The sequence below is a fragment of the Myotis yumanensis genome, unplaced genomic scaffold (genome assembly GCF_028538775.1).
Source record: "Myotis yumanensis isolate MYYU_CA2020_CCGP unplaced genomic scaffold, mMyoYum1.0.hap1 SCAF_16, whole genome shotgun sequence".
Classification (NCBI taxonomy): Eukaryota; Metazoa; Chordata; class Mammalia; order Chiroptera; family Vespertilionidae; genus Myotis; species Myotis yumanensis.
The window spans coordinates 41,184,193-41,207,358 of record NW_027223767.1 but is presented as its reverse complement, the minus strand read 5'-3'; the positions used below and the strand labels follow the sequence as shown (position 1 = coordinate 41,207,358).

General features: G+C 46.6%; 3 protein-coding genes and 1 pseudogene across 11 annotated transcripts in view; 3 read left to right on the top strand and 1 right to left on the bottom strand.

Annotated features, from left to right (window-relative positions):
- Positions 1-5,871: 5,871 nt before the first annotated feature.
- On the top strand, positions 5,872-10,753 carry NME1 (NME/NM23 nucleoside diphosphate kinase 1). The gene is made up of 5 exons (XM_070393412.1): positions 5,872-5,974; positions 7,358-7,487; positions 8,939-9,040; positions 9,896-10,008; positions 10,451-10,753. Exons 2-5 carry the CDS (start codon positions 7,362-7,364, stop codon positions 10,566-10,568), a joined length of 459 nt encoding a protein of 152 aa, XP_070249513.1. The 5' UTR covers positions 5,872-5,974; positions 7,358-7,361; the 3' UTR covers positions 10,569-10,753.
- Positions 10,754-13,266: 2,513 nt separating this feature from the next.
- On the top strand, positions 13,267-16,323 carry LOC138993920 (nucleoside diphosphate kinase B). Its single transcript, XM_070393411.1, has 5 exons — positions 13,267-13,368; positions 13,734-13,863; positions 14,743-14,844; positions 15,460-15,572; positions 16,072-16,323. The coding sequence occupies exons 2-5, from the start codon at positions 13,738-13,740 to the stop codon at positions 16,187-16,189; spliced, it is 459 nt and encodes a 152-aa protein (XP_070249512.1). The 5' UTR covers positions 13,267-13,368; positions 13,734-13,737; the 3' UTR covers positions 16,190-16,323.
- A 207-nt stretch (positions 16,324-16,530) lies between these two features.
- Positions 16,531-19,310, top strand: LOC138995022 (large ribosomal subunit protein eL38 pseudogene; annotated as a pseudogene).
- A 93-nt stretch (positions 19,311-19,403) lies between these two features.
- MBTD1 (mbt domain containing 1) overlaps positions 19,404-23,166 on the bottom strand; it is a 48,065-nt gene continuing 44,302 nt past the window's right edge. For all 9 annotated transcript variants that reach the window (XM_070393400.1, XM_070393405.1, XM_070393408.1 and 6 more), the window contains one exon: positions 19,404-22,839. In XM_070393400.1, the coding sequence (XP_070249501.1) occupies positions 22,721-22,839 (119 nt within the window). In that variant the 3' untranslated portion in view covers positions 19,404-22,720. The remainder of the gene's footprint in view (positions 22,840-23,166) is intronic.

The following is a 23,166-nucleotide window of genomic DNA, read 5'->3' as shown; positions in this document are numbered from 1 at the left end:
GAAAGGGAGAAAAATTGATCTATTGTTCTACTTAGTTATGCATTCATTGGTGGCGTCTTGTATGTACCCTGACCAGAGATCGAACCCGCAACCTTGGTATATTGGATGACGCTCTAACCAACTGAGCTTCCCGGCCAGGGCTAAGTAAAGTACTTTTTGCCTGGCACAAACCAATCTTGCAATAAACTTTAGCTATTATTATTAATTTATGTGTAACAAATGAATGGTAATTATTGCTCCTTTTAAAATACTGTTTAGATGACCTACAGATCACCTTTATGCAGATAATTCCCACTTCTCTGTACATAGGCCTAGCGTATCATCTGACCCCAAAATAAGTATTTTCAATTGATTACTATACATTTTCTCTCTTGTATCACCCACCATCAGATTCAACATGACACCAAATTCATCTTCTTCTGGCGGCACCCTCTGGTCTCCTTATTTCTGTTAATATCGTTATTGTTACAGTTTATTAGGTATAAAATTTGGTTACCAAAATCTAAAAAAAAACACCCAAAGAGCTGACACTTATTGTTTACTGTGTGCCAGACACTGTTAAATTTTTATTGGATTCCCTGGCTTGGTAGCTCAGTTGGTTAGAGCATCATCCTGACATGCCCAGATTGTGGTTGGATCCTTAGTCAGGGCACATACAAGAAGCAACCAATGAATGCATACATAAGTGGAATAACAACTGATGTTTCTCTTATCCTTCCTCTCTCTCTCAAATCAATAAGTAAGAAATTAAAACAGCCCTAGCTGGTTTGGCTCAGTGGATAGAGCATCGGCCTGCGGACTGAAGGGCCCTGGGTTCAATTCCAGTTAAGGGCACATGCCTGGGTTGTGGGCTCAATCCCCAGTAGGGGGCATGCACAGGCAGCCGATCAGTGATTCTCTCTCATCATTGATGTTTCTATTTCTCTCCCTCTCCCTTCCTTTCTGAAATCAATAAAAACATATTTAAAAAAATTAAAACAATTTTTATTGGATTACTTTATATAATCTCCACAATAATTTTTTAAAAATATATTTTTATTAATTTTAGAGGGGAAGAGAGATATAGAAACATCAATGATTGCTGGAGGCGAATTCCAGCATGTCATAATTATGCAATAAGTTCATCAAAAGGTTGATGAACCTTGAGGCTTCTGCAGGGCTGAAAATCTGCATGTTATTACCTGCTGCTGGAACAGCCAAAGGCAGTTCCCCAAACCTGACCAAACCTTACCTTTGATATGTATATCTGCTTTGCTATAGGGCAAAATGTGTTACTAAAAAGCTAGGGGTCCAGAGATTCGGGGAACTTAGTTATTAAAACTGAGCTCCATCTGGCTCCCCCCAACTAATGCCTTCCAAATTTCATGTCTAGTTTATTTGATTTACTCACAGCCCCTTCTCCAGATTCCTGAACCCTAGTAGATGCAGGATAACACCCCAGAAAATGATGATAATCATTGATTGGCTGCCTCCGCATGTGCCGTGATGGGGATCGAGCCCAAAACCTGGGCATGTTGCCCTGACTGGGAATAGAACTATGACCTCCTCGTTCATAGGTCAACGCTCAACCACTGAGCCAGCTGGCCAATCCACAACAATCATGGTGACAATATTACTCCCATTTAGCAAATATAGAAACTCGGGCTTAGTGATGGCTGAGTAACTTGTTCAAGGTTACATAATTAATAAGTAACTGAGCCCAGAATCAACCCCCATCCTTTGAAAACAGAGCCATACTCTAACTATTGCTATGATATAGGTCCACTCTATCCCTTGTTCATTATATCTAATCAACTCCCAAATCTTGTCATTCATCCTAGTAATCTATATATATAAAAGCCTAAGCGACCATTACGACAGAACAACTGGAACGACCGGGCGCTATAACATGCACTGACCACCAGGGGGCAGATGCTCAATGCAGGAGCTGCCCCCTGGTGGTCACTGCGCTCTCACAGCAGGAGCACTGCTCAGCCAGAAGCTGGGCTCATGGCTGGAGAGCGCAGGAGTGGTGGCAGGAACCTCTCTGCCTCCCCAGCAATGCTAAGGAGCAGCGAGAATGGTGAGAGAACAGTGAGAGCTCGGCAAGACAGGCGAGAGCGGTGAGAGCCCGCGTCCCCTCCCCTCCCCCCCAGCTGAGCTGGGTGGTGCCCAACCTGGCTCAGGCTCCTCCCTGGCCACCTGCCACTTCGCACACTGCTACATCCCCTGAGCAGTCCCGGATTGTGAGAGGACGCAGGCCAGGCTGAGGGTCCCCTCCCCCTGCACAAATGCATGCACCGGGCCTCTAGTTCTATTATAAACACTCCTTTGACCACTTTAATCCAGAAGAGCTGTTATCTTCATACCTTGATTATTGATGATGTCAGCATCCTCCTAATGGGTGTCTGCTTCCAGCCTCTCCTTGTGCAATCTATCTGCCCTCTGGAATATAACTTGATTTTCTACTGTCTAAAACAAAGCTCTCCATAGCAGTATTACCTTGAATAAACTGGGTCATATCTTTTGGTCTGTTTGTATCTCTGTAAAGTGAGGGAATTAAATGGCTTTGAGGCAGGAGAGAAAGAAGTTAGGGGAAAATCCCGACAAGTAGAATGAGGAAGTAGGAGCTGACAGCCTGCCACCAGAGCCCCCACCTCCCAGCAGGATCAAAGATAAAACAGTTAATGGAAGGAAAGTCACAACCAGGCCCCCTCCCAATCAGAAGGCGGGGTCAGAATTTGGTGCCACAAAGCGAGGAGACAGCCCCCCTTACCCTTGGAAATACATAAAATCCCAAGGACTAACTGACCACGCCTACACCTTTCCCTGGCGTTGGCCCTAGTTCACTGGGACATGTACTTTTGTACTTTCAGCTTCTTTCACAGGGGCGCCCGCGCTGAGCCCTGCCCTCTTTGTTTTTCTCTACCTGAATAAAACCTGCTTTATTCTTACTCCAATTCTTCCTTAAATCTTTCCTGGGTGAGTCAAGGACCTGGCGGTCACCTCATACAGAAAGGTCCTAGACCAGTGGTTCTCAACCTTCCTAATGCCGTGACCCTTTAATACAGTTCCTCATGTTGTGGTGACCCCCAATTTCATTGTTACAAATTGAACATAATTAAAGCATAATGATTAATCACAAAAACAATATGTAGTTATATATGTGTTTTCCGATGGTCTTAGGCAACCCCTGTGAAAGGGTCGTTCGACCCCCAAAGGGGTCGCGACCCACAGGTTGAGAACCGCTGTCTTAGACCCTGAGTAGACAGGGCCAGCGCCCAGCGAGGAAGCAGTTGGTAAATAGTTTCAACAGTTTTTTTGAGTTCTAGAATTTTGAGATGTTTCTCATGTCACTGTCCTATCCCCCAAACTCCAGTGACTTGCCATTAACTACAGCCCAGGGTCTCAACTTTTTAGACTAGCATTCGAAGTTTGTCACTAATCTGGTGGTTCATCCCTCACGGGTTAGCAGTACTCTTGTAAGAGCGTCTAATCAGTTTCTCAGACATTCCCTACCTTTCCCTGCTTGCTTTCCATTTTTTGCTCTTAGCTATTTTTCTGGTCTCGTGATACCTACGGACTTATCTATTTACCATCTTATTTTTGTATGTCGAAATCCTACTCTTCTATACTAGTAAAATCTTCTTCATACTCTATCCACACAGCCCAGTGACCACTCTTCCTCTCTTTAAATAGTTGATATCTTAGAGCGGTTCACTAAACATTTCTCATTATTGGCCTTGGCTGGGTCGCTCGGTTACAGCATCGTCCCAATACGCCAAGCTAGGAAGTTCGATCCCCAGCCGGGCACATACAAGAAGCAACCAATGAATGCATAAATAAGCGGAACAACAAATCCACGTTCCTTTCTCTTTCCCTTCCTCTCTCTCTCTCTCTCTCTCTCTCAAAAAAAAAAAAAAAAAAGAATTTAAACAGTACTCATTATTTTTTAAAATATATTTTATTGATTTTTTACAGAGAGGAAGGGAGAGGGATAGAGAGTTAGAAACATCGATCAGCTGCCTCTTGCACACCCCCTACTGGGGATGTGCCCGCAACCAAGGTACATGCCCCTGACCGGAATCGAACCCGGGACCCTTCAGTCCGCAGGCCGACGCTCTATCCACTGAGCCAAACCGGTTAGGGCCAGTACTCATTATTATTTTTGAAGATGAATACATTTGACTAGCAGTTTGCTTAATTGTTTTTTAGCAAAGGATGGGTGGAAGGCCAGTGATCTGATGTTTGAGGAGCTTCCAAGCAGAGGTGGAAACCCCTTCCTAGGATTTCTGGAGAGGGGCCTGGTCCATATGCCCATTAAGATTACTTTTAGTTGTAGCCCTGGCTGAGCAGTTCAGTTGGTTACAGTGTCGTTCCTATAAGCCAGGGTTGTGGATTCGATCCCAGGTCAGGGGTCAACCAATGAATGCATAACTAAGAGGAACAAATTGATGTTTCTCTCTCTCTCTCTCTCTCCCCTCCCCTCTCTATCTCTCCCTCTCTCTCTCTCTCTCTCTCTCTCTCCCCTCCCCTCCCCTCTCTCTCTCTCTCTCTCTCTCTCAAATCAATCAATAAAAAGTGTTTAAGAAGGTGACTTTTAGCTCTAAATTCTTAATGTTGTCTGATTTAGTTTGCAGAAACATTTACCAGGGGCAGCCTGGCGGGCTGGGCTGGGAAAGGAAGGTTAGGGTGGAGTTGTCTAATTAGGATGGCTTCCAGGAAGAGAGGAGACCTTCCCGTATCTACAGCTCACCCCCCTTCTCCTGCACCTGCCTGGGCAAGCCCTCCCTCACCCGGATCAGCATTTAAAAGAACCTGGAACAATATAAAAAAATAATAATAATAAAAAATAAAAAGAACCTGGCTCCGCAGGTGGGTGAGGCCCAGGGGGTTGGGCGCGGCCTGTGTTCCAAAAGGCTTCTGGCTCCATCCCGGGGTCCACGCTAACCTCTCTCTCTAAAAATCAATAAACTATTCTTTAAAAAAGGGAAAAAAAGAACCTGGCTCTAGGACCAGGTCTTGTAGTCTATCAATCAGCAGTACTGAAAGCAGCAAACTGCCTTAGCCGGTCTGGCTCAGTGGATAGAGCCTCGGCCTGTGGCCCAAAGGGTCCCGGGTTCGATCCGGGGTTGCGGGCTCGGTCCCAGTGCGGGGCGTGCAGGCGGCAGCCGGTCAGCGACTCACTCGCATCGTTAATGTTTCTGTCTCCCTCTCCCTTCCTCCCTAAAATCAATTCAAAACAAACAAAACGCATCTCTCAGATAACCACCCAACTTGCCCCCTCATCTATGCACATCTCTTCTCCTCAGAGAGAGAGATTTCCTCAACCAACCTTTTAAAATATGTAGTTAAATCCTTCAGTCGCCCACCGTCCCCTCCGTTGGTTGTTGTTGTTTTTTTTTTAAAGAATTTACATAATGCCATATCCATTTCTTTATTGTTTGCCTCCATTCCCAACGCCACCAGCAGTAGCAGGAGAGTTACTGCTATCCCCCGCAGGCTCTAGAACAGTGCCTGGCACACAGTAGGTATTCAATAAAGAAGTTATTGTTTGACAGACCGGAAAAGTTGAGTAAACTAAAGCAAGAAAGCGAGTCTACCTCCGAGTCAGGCGCGCGTCGACTTCACGCAAAGTATGAGCGCCACCTCGCGGGAAGCCAATTCGCTCCAGAAAGCAGGAAGCGAGTCACAGAATCTTAAAAAAAAAAAAAAAGAAAGAAAAAAAAAAAGATGGCGGCGGTCTGCCGGAAGAGCATGAAAAAGCAGTGCCGGAAGTTAAAGATCGGAAAGTTCTCCCTAGAATGACAACCGACTCACCGGAAGAACCGCGGGCAAGTGGTGTTCCGTAAAATGGGCTCCCCGGTAGCAGATTTGAGCAGAAGGGTTCCGCGCGTGCGCGTGCGCGTGCGCGTGCCGGCAACCACGTGGGGCCGGGCGCGCGTTTCCGGTGCGGAGGACCGGAGGCGGAGTAGGAGCTCCAACAGCTGGAAGGGTGAGAAGGGTTCAGGGTCCTGAGAGGAAGGGAGAGCAATGGGGCGGGGGAGCGGGGAGGTGCAGGGGTCCGATGAGATCTGAGAGGTGGCTAGGGGATCGGACTGGGAAGAAGGGTGGGGCCGCGCCGGTGGGCAGGTGCAAACCTGTCAGCGCACGTCCCACGCCACGTGGACTCGCCTTTGTCGGTGGCTCGTGGCTGCCTTTCCCATCAGGCCGCGACTACAGCAGCTGTGCCTTGTCTCTGGTCTCGGAACTGGCGCTCTAGTACGCGATTGCAGAATGAATGGCAGGGGTGTGTCCGGGTGGGCGTGGAGGGATTTCTATAGGGACTATTTCTGGCTCTTCAGCCTCATTTTCTCCCGGTGAATCCATGCTTGTCTCGAGCGTTCTCCAATCATTGTACTTTGCCTCTTTTTCTTGGAGGGGCAAGGTGATTATCATTTAAGACATTTTTTTTTCATTTATTTAGTGCTAGGCCCTGGCTAGGTGCCAGGAACAGACCACAGACCACCGGGGAAGACAGACACACAAACATAAGATTCAAGTGTATTGTTAAGGTGCTGTAATAGGAGGTTAACTCAGGTGCAGGAAGGTAGAGCCAGGAGGTGGCTGTTATCCGCATTAGGGATTGTCTGCCAAGGTGAGGGGCCTCTTTCCTCATCTTGCGGAGGCAGAGTCGGTCTCGAATCTTCTCTGTAAAAGGAAAGATCTGGAATAGGTGCTTTCTAGGCTTCCTTCCAGCAGATGCCTCATATCAGATAGTATTACTAATGGTTCAAGTTCTCCCACAATCCAGTTTGTTGGTTAATCAGAGTATTCATCACATCTTAGGATGTAGCATAAATTGCATGGGGATGGGGAAATCTGGATTTAGCCCTCTTTCTGGTGTTCTGGATCTGTTCCCTCGTCTGTAAAGTGAAGGGGATTGAAATGAAAATAATCTCTAAAACTCCTTCCAGTTCTAATGCCATGATGTGTTAAGTAGGTCAAACCGTATCTCATATGCCCTGTACCAGATGTCACTTTCACATGATCAGTGTCATTTTGCCTCATCAGGATAATTGAGGAAGATAGTGTCTTTTTTTTTTTTTTTACATCTCCTACCTTAGTTCTGCCACAGTATGGGGACACGGTAGACGCTCAATATAAGTGTATTAAATAAAATGGGGTAGCAATGATAGCTCCTGTGTTTGCACTCTGGAATATTAGCTCATACATGAGAGGACTGAGGAGGAACTGGGTTTTTACTAGAGAGACTTGGAGTCGACATGCCAGATGTAAGCCAGATTTATGGGGTGATCTGCTTGAGGAGGAGAATGCTGTAGGCAGGATAGTCACTGCTGCTTCACTGTCCAGCGCTGTTCCACTTGTCTGTCCCCAGGACCATGGCCAACAGTGAGCGCACCTTCATTGCCATCAAGCCTGATGGCGTCCAGCGCCAGCTTGTGGGAGAGATCATCAAGCGTTTTGAGCAGAAGGGATTCCGCCTTGTTGCTATGAAATTCATGCAGGTGAGTGGACTTCCTTCTTCCCATTTCTGTGCTTTTGTGGGAGAGGGGAGCATGGTGGCTTAGTCTCTCTTTCTCCCCTCCCCCTCTTCGTAGGCTCCTCCATGTAAGGTCAACACAAATGTTCTGGAACCTGGGAACTCTTCGGTGACCTAGCACCTTGGGTTTTGAAACAAACCGAGTTATTTGGGACTTTAGAGAATCGCCCCCACTTTCCTTAGCGAAGCAGAGTTCCATCTTTACTGCAGGACTGTGATTTCTGGCTCAAAGCTCTGGGCATGATGGAGCTCTGCTCTTGAGTTTCCTGAGCAGATAAGTTTAGAGATTTTTTTTTCTCTCTTTTGAGGGAAGTAGTTTTCACCAAGGAAATCATTCCATCATTTACCACACACTTAGCGTCTCCCATATATTAGGCATCATCCACCACTGGGACATGTGTGGGGGGGTAGGTTTTGCCATTGGGGATGCCCACCTGAAATGGCAATATTTCAAAACACCTGCAAAGCAATATTTCAAAAAATGCACAGGATTGATTGGCCAAGAACCCTTCCTCAAACAAACCTGGGAAAGGAGACTTCACATTCTCAAAAAAAGTGTTAGGGGACAATCTTTTTTTCTATTAAAGAGTCCACTTTGGACTCTGTAGTGCATCTTAATTTTAGTTTGATTTGCAATTTAGTTCCTATGTGATGTTTAGAGAAACTGCTTTAGTATTAGAGGGAATAGACTGGTGTTAATGCTGAGGGGAGAGCTTGATGCAATGATGAGAGCCAAGCACTGGACAAACAGTGCTTTCCAGAGAGTTTGCATATTATGTTAGGTTTGAAGGTCAAATGAAATCAAAGTATTGTTGGTCGGACATTTACCACGTGCTGGGCACATGGGTGTTCTCACCCAGCCCTCGTGACAACCTGAGAGGTACTTACTCCTGTGCCTGTGGTTGTTAGTGATGAGGAACCTGAGACTTGAAGGTTAAGTCATGCGGCTGAAAGCACAGTCAGTGATGCAGCTGGAATTTAACTCGGGCTTCTCTGACTCCTAAATGCATATATTTTCTCCTGTCCAGTTTCCTAATAAGGGTACGGGCTTGGTGAAGAGTAGGAGGAGGCGTAGCTGCCATGCGTCTCCTGGGTTATCTGAATCTGATGTGGAGAAGGGAGGTGAGGGAAAATTCGCATTGTCAGATTTTGTCTAAAATGAGATGGCTGGATATGAATCTAATATTCTGTAGTTTTATTCTGATCTGTCAAGGACAATAGGGGGAGAATTGAACAACGCTGAAGCACTTTTAGTCCTGGTCACTGCTCCCCTCTGGTATTGCTGAGAATGAATTGGGTTATAACAGAATTAATGAGCTGAGAGCTCATGTTTGAAACTGCAGGATGGGTGAGTGGGAAGTAGCCACTGGTTCGTAGTTTTGGGGGCCAATTCTCATTCTCTGTCTTGCGGAATAGGCTTCGGAAGACCTTCTCAAGGAACACTACATCGACCTGAAGGACCGCCCCTTCTTCACGGGCCTGGTGAAATACATGCACTCAGGGCCAGTGGTTGCCATGGTGAGTGTGCACGTGTGGGGTGTTGATATGAATGACTCAGTTGAGAGTGAAGAGTGAGTGCCGTGATTCTTGCTTCTGATGCCAGGTCCTCATTGATGCAGAGGAAACTGGGGTTGGGAGGACTGACAGTTAAGATATGAGTCAGCTCTCTGATCCACTAAAGACAAGACACATTTGCTTGCTGAACTGAAGACTCATTGTGGGAGAGATCGAGAGGGGGCTGCCTGGTTATAGGCTTCTGGAGGGCAGGACTTAACACAGAAATTCTCCAAATATGTATTGGTAGTCATCATTCTGCCAGGCTCTTTCCCAGACCCTGGGGATGCAGTCATGAATGAGAGAAAGTAGGAGTGTTTTCATAGCTTTCCTTGCCTACACAACTTGAAAGGGGATGGGCAGGTAATGAAGAAACCTCTCTCTCTCTCCATATATATATACAGTGGGGCCTTGACTTACGAGTTTAATTCATTCTGTGATGGAGCTCGTAATTCAAATTACTCGTATGTCAAATCATAAAGTGAACGAATGAGACACGTGATGTTGTGGCGTTCACTGTGATGTTCGCTGCACCAACTAGTGAAATACATGCACTCGGGGCCAGTGGTGGGGTATCTGAAGCTGGCTCGTAACCCGAATTTTAGCTCGCAACTCAAAGCAAAAAATCGACCGAGAGATGGCTCGTATCTCGAAAAACTCGTTAGTCGGGACACTCGTAAGTCAAGCCCCACTGTAATTTGCTTAATGAATGAATGTCAGATTACGGGGGCATTTTACCTTTCTTTTGAAGTAATAGTTTGCTGATTTCCTGCTGAGATGGGTTTTCTTCCTTGACCATATGTTCTTTTGTCTTTGAAGGTCTGGGAGGGGCTGAATGTTGTGAAGACAGGCCGAGTGATGCTTGGGGAGACCAACCCAGCGGACTCCAAACCTGGGACCATCCGAGGGGACTTTTGTATCCAAGTTGGCAGGTGGGAGTTGGTGCTTTTTATCCTTTTCCAAAATCTGAGTTGCCATATAATTTGGGTTCTTGTAGCTAGCGATGTACATGATACCCTACGCAGAACATTTAAAATCAGTTGTTTTTCTCTCTCTTAAGTTGGTGTTTGGCTTTATAGGCTCTCTCTATGTCAACATCACTGTGGTTGTGCCTCTGATGGGAGGGTAAAACCTGGTACAACACTTGGCTGGCTAAAGTCCTTCCCGAAGGCTCTCGCTGCTAGCATCCATGTTGCTAGGGGGGCAGTCTTCACCCTACATTAATGGTAGTCATGGGCTTTTTCTTTTAACGTGAACTAGTGACATGAGCGTTGGCTTTTTCTGCTGCGGTGGGCTTTCTGGCACTGGGAATGAGGGGCTTCTGGGCAGCTCAGCCTTGTGGTCTTGGTAATGTGGCCATCTCTTCCCCTCCAGGAACATTATCCATGGCAGTGATTCCGTGGAGAGTGCGGAGAAGGAGATTGGCTTGTGGTTTCGGCCCGAGGAACTGGTAGATTACAAGAGCTGTGCTCAGAACTGGATCTACGAGTGACGTGAAAGCCGCCGACAGTGCTTTCCCCACTCCATTTCCTCTCCCTCCCAAGGCAGGGGACCAGACTGTAGCTGATCTACTTATCTCTGAGAACCTCCTTCTAATCTGGAGGGACACTCTTGGAGCTGCGAGTGTTCCCTGTACAGTGTTATATGCTACCTTCAGATTAAAATGTTTCACCCTAACTAGGATTCATCGCGTTGGTTACTTTGTGTTGCTGTATTGCTTTGTAATCTTTTTTTTTCTTTTCACATCCTCTGGCTACCCTGAGCTAATAGAGAGTATAAATACTACATAAATTATTTATATTGGCCTGAGAGGTCACACATACACACACATGATCTTTGCCTGTCCCTTTCCCCCCTGCATCCCATCCACTCTTGTCACTGAGCCAGTCAGCGGGCAGGTGCGGAGGATCTGCTAGGTTGTGAGGGGGAGGAAGGAACTTCCCTCTACCCTCAAGGTTCTTTTGGGTGCTCTAATCAAATAGACGTGAGACAGTTTACGAAGAGGAAATAACCAAATGTAATTACATCCGTATGACAGAGTCAGAGAGCCCACATGTATGAGGTTCAAAGACAGGAAGGAAAATAGGCGTATACCACCTTCTTAGCTAGGGCTAAGGTAAGGCACCTTGGGGCTTCAGGTCACTGCAGGGAGAACATGTTCAGCAATCAGTAGTTTGTCCTGCCGAACAGGTAGGTCCAATGAGGTTATCGCTGATGTCTTCTTATGGACAAGGCCTTTAACTTAGTGCTAGGCAGTTAAGGGAGAGGCAGAGATTTCTCTGGAGCCCGTAGGTAAAGTTGCCTTTGGCTCAAAACTATCCACATATCTCAGAAGCACATCCTAGGTAACTCACTTTGAACCCCACAGTTGTCAAGACTCTCCTGGGGGCAGCGGACTCATTGGAAATAAAAGGCATCCTTTCTGCCTTTGAGAGGCTCTCAGAGATTGGATGAGGAGTGGCAGAAGTTGAAACTACACCAAAACAGAAAAGCTAGGCAGATGGTGGGCCTGGGTCCCTGGGATGGCCTCAAAAGAAGCAGAAGTCTTGTAAGTAGCTTTGATTTGTTAGAACACTGATTTGACTCTTTAACAGAGATAAGATGGAAGTTTACTTATCTTTTATTTGAAAATCCACACTGGAGATCTCATGTACAGTGCTGTGATTATCCTATATAATAAAAGGCTAATATGCAAATTGGCCCCTCCACAGGGAGTTCAACCAGGGGGTGGGGCTGGCTGGTCAACCGCTCACGGCCCCTCCCCCAACCAGCCCCTCCCCAGATCAGCCCCATGGGGGCTGGTGGGAGGACCCCCACTCCTTGCACGAATTCATGCACCAGGCCTCTAGTAGTTAATAATACTGTATGCTGTAATTTGCTAAGAGAGTAGATCTTACATGTTCTCACTACACACCAAAAAAAGAAAAAAAATGGTAACTGAAATGATGGTTATGTTGGCGGTGATCATTTCACAAGATACACAGGGATGGGCAAAAGCAGGTTTGCAGTTGTGAGTACACAAAAGTTAATTTTTGTAATAATTATTGGAGTGATTATAACCTGCATGTCTTTTTCCATACGAACAACTGTAAACCTACATTTTCCCACCCTTGTGTGTATATCAGAACATCTAATTGTATGTCTTAAATATCATACAATTTTTACTTATCAAATATGCCTCAATAAAGCTGAAAAAAAGTTCAAGTGGGTGAGTGGGGCCAGTGATGGTGCTAAGGCTATGGCCCTGGGGTTGTCCAGGGACTCGGTTTCAGGAAGGAAAGGAGTGGTGGGAAGAGGTTGCTACTGACTGTCGCAAAGGAGGTGTTAGTGCCTGGACCAGGGCAAACAGCTCACCTAACAGAACAGCGCCAAGGCCACAGGGTGATAACCCAGTCCCTGGTCAGCGTCACTCACCAGCCTGCGGACAGGACACAGGGCTCTGACCATTTCAGGTGTGGTCACTGCTGGGCGGGTGTCAGGAACTGGTGAGAGGGGTGTACACACACACACACACCCACCCCCAAAGGGCGGGGAGAGGAGCGGACTGTCTGCAGGTGGAGGACAGGCCTGATTCCCAGGAGTCTGGAGTCTGGTCGAGGGCGTGTCCCCGCTGAAGTGGGCAGCTGACCAAACACTCACGGAGGCAGGGGCAGATCTTCATCTCCGGGGGGGAGCAGAGCAGCTGCCGGGGCTGGGAAGGTGGGGTGGGGGGTGGGGGAGACAGGCAGAGGGGCCCGCCACACTGTGGAGAGCATGGGCTGGCTGTCTGCTCAGCGGTTGGCACACCATCCTCCAAGCGGGACGGACTCGGAGGGCGTTGGGAGGGAGGCCCGTGCGGGGAGGGTTCGGGTGGAGGCCGCCGGGAGGCTGCGGCTGGGAACGAGGAAGGCGCGGGGCTCGAACCAGGGCTCCAGCGGAGGAGAGGGGAGAACGGGGTTTCACGGGTAGGAAGGAGTGGACTGGTGGGTGCATGCGAGGGAGGAAGGAGAGAGAGAGAGGGAGAGAGGGAGAGAGAGAGAGAGAGAGAGAGAGAGAGAGAGAGAGAGAGAGAGAGAGAGAAAGATGGACTTGGACGTGCCAGTGTGAGCCATCGCTTCCTGCCCCCGAGCCTCACTGGCAAACCCGGGGCGTGGACAGAGGCCTGGGCTGCGTCCGGCCCGCGGGTTGGGTGGCGGGCCCTCCGGGGTGTGGCCGCCGCGGGCCCCTCCTCCGCGGGCGGCTCCGGCTCCCTGGTCGCCACTGGTCTCCGCTCCGGCCCCGCAGCGCACCGCCGCCCGCCCGCCCGCTTCTCGGTAAGGCGACGAGGGCGCTTTTCCTCCCGCCCCCCGGCCCCGGGTCCCCCACCCGCTGCGCCGCGTAGCGCGATCCCGGGGCGTGGATCCGAGTCGGCCCTCCAGGCTCTGCGCCCCCGGGAGCCCGGCGCGCCCTCCGCGGGGACGGGAGGGGCAGCGGCCGAACGGGTGGAGGCGTCCGGGCAGCCACGTGTCGCAGCTGCGGCGGCGGCGGGGGCTGGTGCACCGCGGAGGGCGGGAGGGCGGGAGGGCGGGGGGGAGGGCAGGCGGGGCGGCCGGGCGGGCGGCGCCCACGTGGGCTCCCGGGCCCGGGGCGCGGTCCGTGTCGGCGTGGACCCCGGACCCTGACCGACCGCTCGCCGCAGGACCATGGCCAACACGGAGCGCACCTTCATCGCCATCAAGCCGGACGGCGTGCAGCGCGGCCTGGTGGGCGACATCATCAAGCGCTTCGAGCAGAAGGGGTTCCGCCTCGTGGCCATGAAGTTCCTGCGGGTACGCGCCCCCCACCCCCCCTTTGCGCTCCGGAGCTCGGCCGCCGGGGGTTGTGCGCCCCGGCTCCGCGGCTCTCCCGCCCGGAGGCGCGCTCTGCTGCCTCCGCCCCGCGGGAGCTCCCGGCCCCCGAGCCTTTCCCGAGGCCGGGAGCACTGACGCCCTTGGGAAGGTTACGGGAGGTAACGTGACTCCTGCCCGGAACCGGCTTTCTACCCGCCGCTGCCTGGGCCGTCGCCTGCCCGTCGTCGCTGGGGGGCAGCAGAGAGCGAAGCCAGCCGGCGCCCCTGCCCCTGCCCACGTGGCTCTGCCTGTGCCCAGAGGGGAGGCGTGGCGTCCTTTTGTGTTTAGCCTGCACCTGCGATGAGTGAGGTTTCCGGCGGGTGTTCCTTCCTCTGCCCTTTCCCCAGGCTCCCTTGGTGGGGGGCAGTCATGGTTTCCCACGTTAAGTTTGGGGCTCGCAGATCGGGACCCTAAGGGCTAAGTGTCTGAGTCCTGAAATGTTCACCGAGCTCCTCAGTGAACAGGAGCATGTTCCCCATTCACATCTGGAATGTTCAGACGGGCACTGTGAAGGGCCACCAGTCGGCATATTTCAGTTGCATCCGCTCTCTCCCGACACCTTGGCCTTCAGACCATCTACTTTGAGGATTATAACATCCATACGTCATTGACGTTGAGGGTGCCATCATAAGCAGAACGGCCTTTTGGTAAAATGGTTTCATGGTTTGGATGGCATTTTTTAAAAAAATATACACACCTTATGAATATGGGCTGAAATACTAAATTGGCTACCATGTTACTAGGTCCTGAGACGGGGATGGAGCCATATTCGAGCCTCCCCAGTTTAGTCAGTAACTGGTACCCTCTCTTGGGTGGCAGGCCTCTGAGGACCTCCTGAAGCAGCACTACATTGACCTGAAAGACCGGCCCTTCTACCCGGGGCTGGTGAAGTACATGAACTCGGGGCCTGTGGTGGCCATGGTAAGTGACTGTCGCTTTCCTAGACCTCCTCCAGTCTCCTTGCTTTACAGATGGAGCCTGCTGGAGGTCAGTTCACGGAGCAGCTAGGAGCTTGGGAGGAAAAAGGAAGGGGAATCGGCGTAGGGAACGTTCTGTGTACTCCCGAGCTAGAAAGCAGGCTAGTCCTTCCTGTGGCATTAACGTCCGGTTGGGAGTGAAAGTAGAGGGTACAATAGGGAGCCACTGAAATGATTGAGAAAGTAGATCCCCTTCCTGTTCCTTGAGGATGACCGTTTGTTCTTCCCGGGAATACACTGTCCCCTTTCGTGCCAATCCTTGCCATCTGTTGCTCTAACAGTTTTCTGGGATGCTCTTCCCACTGTTACCTTCTTCGTGTTTGTGGCTGCATACGGGTTCCTCAGTATTGTTTCTACCTCAGCTAGGCTAGAAAGTTGCCCAGTTGCGTAGACCTTTTCTCTGTATCCTAGATGGAACACTGTAGGCAGGCCCCCTACTGTCTACTGAGGTTAGCTGATACTCATTCACTGATGGGTCTGATGGATGTGTGCTGGTGGGGGTGTTTGTTCTTAATGGTCCTGAATGGCAGACCTGATGTTCCTTTTCCCTACTGTCAAGGTCTGGGAGGGGCTGAATGTGGTGAAGACAGGGAGAATGATGCTTGGGGAGACCAATCCAGCAGATTCTAAGCCAGGCACCATTCGTGGAGACTTTTGCATTCAAGTTGGCAGGTAAGTCCTGAGGGTCACTTATAAAAATCATTATTTGGCATAGCCCAATTTTAGAAGAATTTGAGGTTCTAAATTAGATGGTAATTATCATCGGATGCAAGTGTTTTGTTTTTAAATATATTTTTATTGATTTCAGAGAGGAAGGGAGAGGGAGAGAAAAATCAACAATGAGAATCATTGATTAGCTGCCTCCTGCACGCCCCCTCCCGGGGGTGGGGGGATTGAGCCCACAACCAGGGCACGTGCCCTTGGCTGGAATAGAACCTGGGACCCTTTAGTCCATAGGCTGACGCTCTATCCGCTACAAGCCAAACCAGCTAGGGCTGGGTTAAGTGCTTTTATAGTTGCTTTTAAAGAGGAAATACTTTGGGAGAGTTTCCCCGATTCAAGTGGCCATTTGGCTGAAAAGGTCTGCAGTGGTTGTCCTGTGCTGTATCCATCACACAGCCCTTTGCACTTTGAAATGTGGTAACTATAACTAATCTTTGTTCTTTCTTAGGAACATCATTCATGGCAGTGATTCAGTAAAAAGTGCTGAGAGAGAAATCAGCCTGTGGTTTAAGCCTGAAGAACTGGTCGACTACAAGTCTTGTGCTTTTGACTGGATCTATGAATAAGAGGTGGACCAAGCATCAGTCCCCTTGGCTCCACTTGATGTGTCCCGGGACACAGCTCTTCATTCCACTGACCTGGAAGCAAAAGGATCCATCTTTTCTAAAGCATATTTACCAATAAAGCCTTTGGAAACGGGTGCAGCCTGCTGTGCTTCCTCGGCCCTAAGTTGGAAGAAGTGACTTGGTTTCCTGGCTAGAACACATTAGGTTAGCATTATCCGGAACTAATTAATCCTCCTCAGCACCTCAGTGCATCTCAGGACTCTAGCGGGAAGGTAGTGAGGCTAACGAGGGGCCACATGCGGCACTAGTGCATCTAAGAATCCCAGTAAGGAAACAGCATAATGAATGTCCCAACCTCTTTCGCTGATGTAGAAATGTATGTTTCTGTACAGAGTTTGTTGAAACTTGATAGAGTAAAACGTGCTATCATCCAGACATACATTTTATCGATTGCAAATTGGGCAAGTTATACATGAGGAAATGGGAGCCTCAAGGCATCTGTAAAATGATATCACTGCAAGGCAGGGTGAAGTAAGGCATGAATATATAAAGAAGTTAACCCAGTGCCTGGCCCACTGCTGGTACACGTGTTCGGCAACCCTATGGCTCTCTCCTCCCCGGGGTAAAGTACTTACCACGTCTGCTTCCTGCATCACAGCAGAGTGGTTACAAAATTCATCCTCTGATGCCAAATGGCACTGATCACCCAGAGTCGGGCTTAAAAACGGGAGATTACAGAAATACATGGGTCTCTGAATAACTGTTCTGTTAGGAAACTGGTGAAGCTAAATGCCACTTCCCTATGCAAGACTCAGTGTTACACTTTTTTCTTTATTTGGTTTTTCTTTACTTTTTGTTTTTTGACTTCGGTGTTTTACTGCATACTGCTACACACGACTGGCAAATACACTGACAGCTTGGTGTAAAAAAATGTCAGGAGAAGTTGAACATTTTCTAAATTATTTTTCCATTTAAATGTAATCTCGTGTTCATGTATGGTACATGCTTTCACCACATTAAGTGGTGAAGTTTGGTGGTTAAGGTTCCATATTCCGGGGCGGCCTGGGGACCCTCACGCACACTGCGGAGGCACCTGGATCCACAGCAGTGGTTAAGTGCAAGCTTACTCTGGGCCAGGGCTGTCTAAGAACTTCACACATGAATTCATTTTAATCTTTACAGCTCTCAAGAGGTTGGTACTAAGGTCCCCATTTTACAACTGAGACACCTTAAACGCGACTAAGAAGGGGAGGTGTCAGATCCAATCCGAGCAGCTGGCTTCGGATTCCACGTCCTTGGCCTCTGCGCTTTACTGCCTTTACAGTTATCCAAGTGACGTGAGGCAGTCCCGAGTTTGCAGGGTTAAGTGAAGTCAAATTTGCAGCGGTGAGAGCTGAGAGGAAGGAGTGGATGCTAGGACTTCATTTTGGTAGAAGTGCAAGGAAGGGTAGACTGTGATGAGGTTGAAAGTACTGCCTCTGAGGGAATATAATCAACAATAATAACTATGTATGGTGCCAGGGTGTGCTGGAAACATTGGGCAGACCGCTTTGTAAAGTATATGATTGCCTAACCACTAAGCTGTACACTAGAAACTAAGACAGAATATTGAATGTAGTCCTGGCCTGTGTGGCTTGGTTGGTGGAGCACCGTCCCATGCACTGGAAGGCTGTGGGTTTGATTCCTGGTCAGGGCACATACCTGGGTTGCAGGTCCGATCCTGGTCTGGGCGTGTCGGGGGAGGTGGCCTATCGATGTCTCTCTCACATCCTGTTTCTCTTTCTTCCTGTCTAGAGTCAATGAAAAAAAAATTGAATGTAAACTGTAACTGAAAAATAAATTTAAAAAAGTACTGCTTTGGGAGGAAGGTTGGGTTTGGGACATAATCCTATATACCAGCTGGTGTGTGAAGTGGATCACTCATGCATGTTTTCCATAAAGCTTTTGTTTGAATACAGTAAATGCATGATGGGTGGGCAAAAGTAGGCTTACAGTTCTTCAGATGGAAAATACAATAATAAATAATAAACTGTTTCACGTACTCACAACTGTAAACCTGTCACCCACCCCTGTATTTAAGATACTTATTTTACACTCTCATCTATTTGTTGGCAGTAGGCAATCCTTATTTTTGCCTGCTTGAGAGGCCGGACACTTTTAACAGGCCCACAAGCGTTACTCCAGCCTCAGTAACAGTCTATAGAGAGGAAATAGAGTCACTGTTCTCCCAATCCCAGGGGCTGGATAAATAACACAGAGCTCAACATTGACTTGTTAGGGGGAAGCACTGGATGCTCTTAAAACACAATCCTGGGCATAAAGCACATCAGGAAAATAGTTTCCCAAGAGGCTATAATGGTTTAAAGAATATATACATATAAAAACTTTAAAAGAACATATATACCAAAGCTTGTGGGATAGTAAATGTGTCCCAATCTGGGAATTCCAACTTTCTAGGGCAACTGTTCAAGCCATTTAAGGTAGGAAACGGCAGAAATTAGGTTCCACATCTGTTTTCTTGGAATGCCTTCTATTTTTCTAAAGTGTGATTAAATAAACTCCGAAAGAGACCCAAGCCATCTCATTACTATCTTACATCCAGAAAATCCTCTACAAACTGCTTTGGCAGAAGTTGATGAATTTTCCAAAGAGTCAGTCGTTGGTAAGGAAGAGGTCCTTGTATTCTCTCTCAATGTAAACAGCACCAGCTGGCTGGGACAATTTATTTACATCCTATAAACTTTGCTTAAGCGGTTAACAGAGCTTGAAACAAAAGCCCCCTAGCAAGCAAGTCACCCCTGAAATACCACGTGCCAGCTAATGTTATGTAAGTCCCCTCTGGCCTCTTGGATGGTACCCAGGGAACAGGGGGGTCATCTGAGGTGCCTGTCTTGCGTTCGCACCGTGGAGACAGGCATCGCAAAATCGAGGCCATCAGGAACTTCCTGCTCACAGCCAGGTGAAAGGATGCCGAATATGTCAAGATCAAGAAAAAGAAAGATAATGTGAAGTTTAAAGTCTGAAGCTGCAGATACTTTTATAACCTTGGTCATCACAAAGAGAAGGCAAGAAACTGAAGTAGCCCCTGCCCCCAGGTTTGGCAGTGAAGGAGCTGAAATGAACCAGACTCCCTGATCTGTATTAAGATGTTAAACATTAAAAAACAAAACAACACACACAAATGAATACAGTAAATCCCTAAGTGGTCCACACTCACCTCTGCTTCCGCTGTGGTCGGATGCATCCTTGTCCATCTATCCACCCGTATTCTCTTCCTTCATTGTCGGCCAGGAGTACATTCTCTCTCACTCACGGACTTCCTTCACCTCACTCAACTGCAGGGGCCGTGAGGAAGAAGCTGGTCTTACTTCCACAGGGGCCTCTGATTGCTTACAGAAGGCACTCAATATTTTTAATAAAGAGAAAAACCTCTCAAAGACCAAAGAGTATTAAAGAATTGCTCAAATACAACTTAACTTTAACATTTTATTTTGTGTAAAAAAGGGCAAATTTAGTGAATTATTTTCATCTTGTACACAAAGTTATAATTTTAATGCTTTCACATTCATGCTGGAAATTTGCAATTTGGTAAAAATGAAAGGAACATAAATTTCTCCGAAGAATTTTTCACGCCATTATATACACTTCCTGAGAAAGTTTCAAATACTTTCTCAATGATCACAAGTTACCAAGAAAATAAAAGATTAAATTTGTACAGATATTGGTCTATATATCAAATACATACAGAAATGATGTAAAAACCTTATGCAGTTTACTTTGACCTCTGTCCTCAAAAGACTTGCCCAGGGACAGACGCTTTTCTTTTGTATAAATGACTGTGGCTTTATTTAAAATATGAAAATCAAAGGAAGAAACCCAGTTTAATCACAGTATTTTTAAAATCCCTTCCCAATAGTAAAGGATCATTACCAAATATATAGCACCATAATACAAATATTGATGGGAGAGGGTATTCACATCACGCAAAATTAATAACAACAACAAACAAACACTGAAAACCCGTGTTAGTATCCGTAGAAAAAGAAGTTGATAACAGCTTTAGCTTTCCTCATACACAGCAAAGAAAAGGTTAAAGAATTTAAACTACCAAAAGCCCCAAATAATCCTAACAGGAAAAAAACAAAAACAAACCCAAGGTCAGCAGTACATTTTGAACCGTAAAAGATAATGGGGCTGAGTTGTACAACTGGAGTTATGGCTAATACAGGAATCTCCTCTGCATGAACTTACTCTCTGCTCACTGGCAGCAGGAGTTAAAGAGTCTGAACAACAAAGAGGGCTTCAGATTGTATTGAGATGTAGGAAGTCCTACCAACCTTTAACTGTGGCCATGGGATCAAGACAAGAACCACCTTCACGAATAGGCGGGAAATTAAAAAGCACTCGGAGCCTGGCTTTGCTCTAGAACCGGAAGCTTATAAACAAATGAGCATTTCACAGAACTAATTACCAGGCTCCAAATCAAATCCCTCCTGACTAACTCAGTTCCCTACTGAGCCTTTGAGCCCAAGGAACTGGAAGAGCGAGCCATCCAACAGGCTTCTCGTGCCCATCTCATGAAATCAGAGTCCTGGGTTTAACTCACTGAGTCTGAGAACAAAGATGGTTGTAACGCCTGCTTTGGAAGTCGTCTAGGCTTTAAGTTTATGGGAAGATCCTTAAAAGTTAAAGATTTGGGAAGTGTGAGGATGTCACATTTACAGTAGGTCCCTCTCAGTAATGTTGTTTAAGATAAACATCCAGTAATTTAACAGCAAAATTTCACATATATTTGACACATGAGGATCAACTTGGCGTTGATATGATCTGCATTTATGCCCCTAAAGAGTCAGTATTAAGAAATGTTGACATGCGATTCCATACATTCTTACATTAATAAAGCAACGAATTTTACTTCCAGTAGCAACTACAAAACCTTATGTTATTAACCCCTCTTGCATAGAATGAGGTAAACCTGTGCGTATTACCAATGCTATTATTCCCAAAAGTAGAGCATTATTTTAGAAAATAAATTGCTGGTTTTTAATGTTCTATGCATTTTAAAATTCAAACAAAAATCTTACCTAAATGTCTCCTGGGGCTTTCCATTAACATTTTTTAAAGCATTCCATAGGTTGAAGGACTGTAGAGTTTAATCATTTTGATTAATTTCTAATTAGCCCTACCTATATTCCAGAGGAGATGGTCACTATCACCACTCTGAAGAGGCCAGGCTAAGACCCAGAAGCACTTCTAGAACAGATGCAATAATTCCTGAGAGTTTAGTTTATGAACCTCACTGGTAAACGCTAGAGCTCTCATTCAGTCACAACTCAACATTAGAAAATGCAGAGAGCAAACCTTTCACCAATTTACCCTTAGATCCTTTTTTGAAAGGAAGCCATACGAATTTTAAAATAGGGAATGTTCAAAATGGTCCAAATCAGTTATTATTGTTAAAACTAATTCTGAACACAAGTAAAGACAGCTCATACTAAATAGATATATATGGAATTTTAAGAAAATTAAATTCTCTTTCAAATTAGTTTTCTAACAAATCCAGGATAATTAAAAGCAGAGCTGGAATGATTTTGAAATCTAAACTTATTTTGGCTTTAAACAACTTTGAATTTGATTCTCACAGAACATCTGTTTTGGGGTGTGGTTATATCAAGTAATTATCTCACAGATGGAGGGAAGTGGCGGAGAACTAATCAAAATCCCTTTTGTGGGGTACTTTTTAGTAAGGAAAATAAAATAAACTTAGAACAATATTGCATTTTTCCCTACCCCTCAACTTGTAGAATGACATCCTGTGTATCTGGTCAACCATTCCAGTTTAACACTTTAGTGTTAGGATCATTTTTATCATTTTTTAATTAAAGGAGAACATAGAAAAGTATCCAGAGTTCTTCCAGTTTCATATAGAACTCCAAATAAATGTTCACAGAATGAAAAACATTTCTGTACAAACATTTAAAATGGCCTGCAATAAAAATGCAGACAAGCAGAATTAATCACCCCTTCCATGATCCATTTGGTGACAACCCCTCCAGGAGGGGGTTCAGTTGCATATTTCTGCAGCAAAGGAAGCTGGAGATGTGACTGGCCGAACTTCTAAAATCCCCAAATCTCCCAACAGGTACCAAAAAGGTTCATTTGTATTGACAGTTCACTTGCATTTACAACTATATCCTTCTTAAATCATTTCTTTCAGTCCTGCTACCTAAACTTTAATCTTACCAAAAAAGTTAGAATTTCAGTTCTTGTTAACAATGCACATAAATCCAAACGTGTAAAATATTACAAAATTCTTTCAAAAGCTTCAAATACAACACAAAAATTGTCCATCTTTATAAATTGAAAAATTTCCCCCCACGACTAAAATAGTTTCCCCACCCACCTGAAAAATCTGGAACTGAAATTTTTGTTTAGCAAAATGTCCCAGTAGAACAGCCCCGCGTACAGCTGGGTGGACTACAAATCAGTCCCGTGTGAAACTTCCCTCCCACCCTCCGTTTCTGAGCCCCCTCAGGGCTCCTGCTTGATGTAGAAGTTGGCAGAGCCATTGCTTTCCGGGTCAGATGCTCCTTGCAGGAAACTGTAGTCCTCACCATCTATCAACTCCTCCTTCAGCTGCAATGTAGTCACTGCATGAGAGAGAGACAAAGGTACGGGATGTTACTAAGCCTTTCTGGAATATTCAGACTGCTTTTAATCTTCAGGTTCCACCAGCTTTATGGTGAAGTACAAACATTTTAGTTTTCAAAATGTATCAGCAGTTAAGGAAAGTTCCAAAATAGAATACTGCATAGTGGACACTGCACAATAGATATCTTCAACAAAATAGTCAAGATAAGAGAGATCCCTAATTTGACTAGAATAATTAAAATTTTTCTTATGGTTAAGTATTCACTTTTATGTCAATGTCTATACAAACAATGCTGTATTATCTTGCACGGTCCTGAGCTATATTT

Bases quoted from the DNA above. Each gene is read 5' to 3' on its own strand.
- NME1 (XM_070393412.1), top strand. From the start codon at position 7,362: ATGGCCAACAGTGAGCGCACCTTCATTGCCATCAAGCCTGATGGCGTC. The intron at 7,488-8,938 runs GTGAGTGGACTT...CTTGCGGAATAG, and splicing joins TTGCTATGAAATTCATGCAG to GCTTCGGAAGACCTTCTCAA. The intron at 9,041-9,895 runs GTGAGTGTGCAC...TTGTCTTTGAAG, and splicing joins CAGGGCCAGTGGTTGCCATG to GTCTGGGAGGGGCTGAATGT.
- LOC138993920 (XM_070393411.1), top strand. From the start codon at position 13,738: ATGGCCAACACGGAGCGCACCTTCATCGCCATCAAGCCGGACGGCGTG. The intron at 14,845-15,459 runs GTAAGTGACTGT...CCTACTGTCAAG, and splicing joins CGGGGCCTGTGGTGGCCATG to GTCTGGGAGGGGCTGAATGT. The intron at 15,573-16,071 runs GTAAGTCCTGAG...GTTCTTTCTTAG, and splicing joins TTTTGCATTCAAGTTGGCAG to GAACATCATTCATGGCAGTG.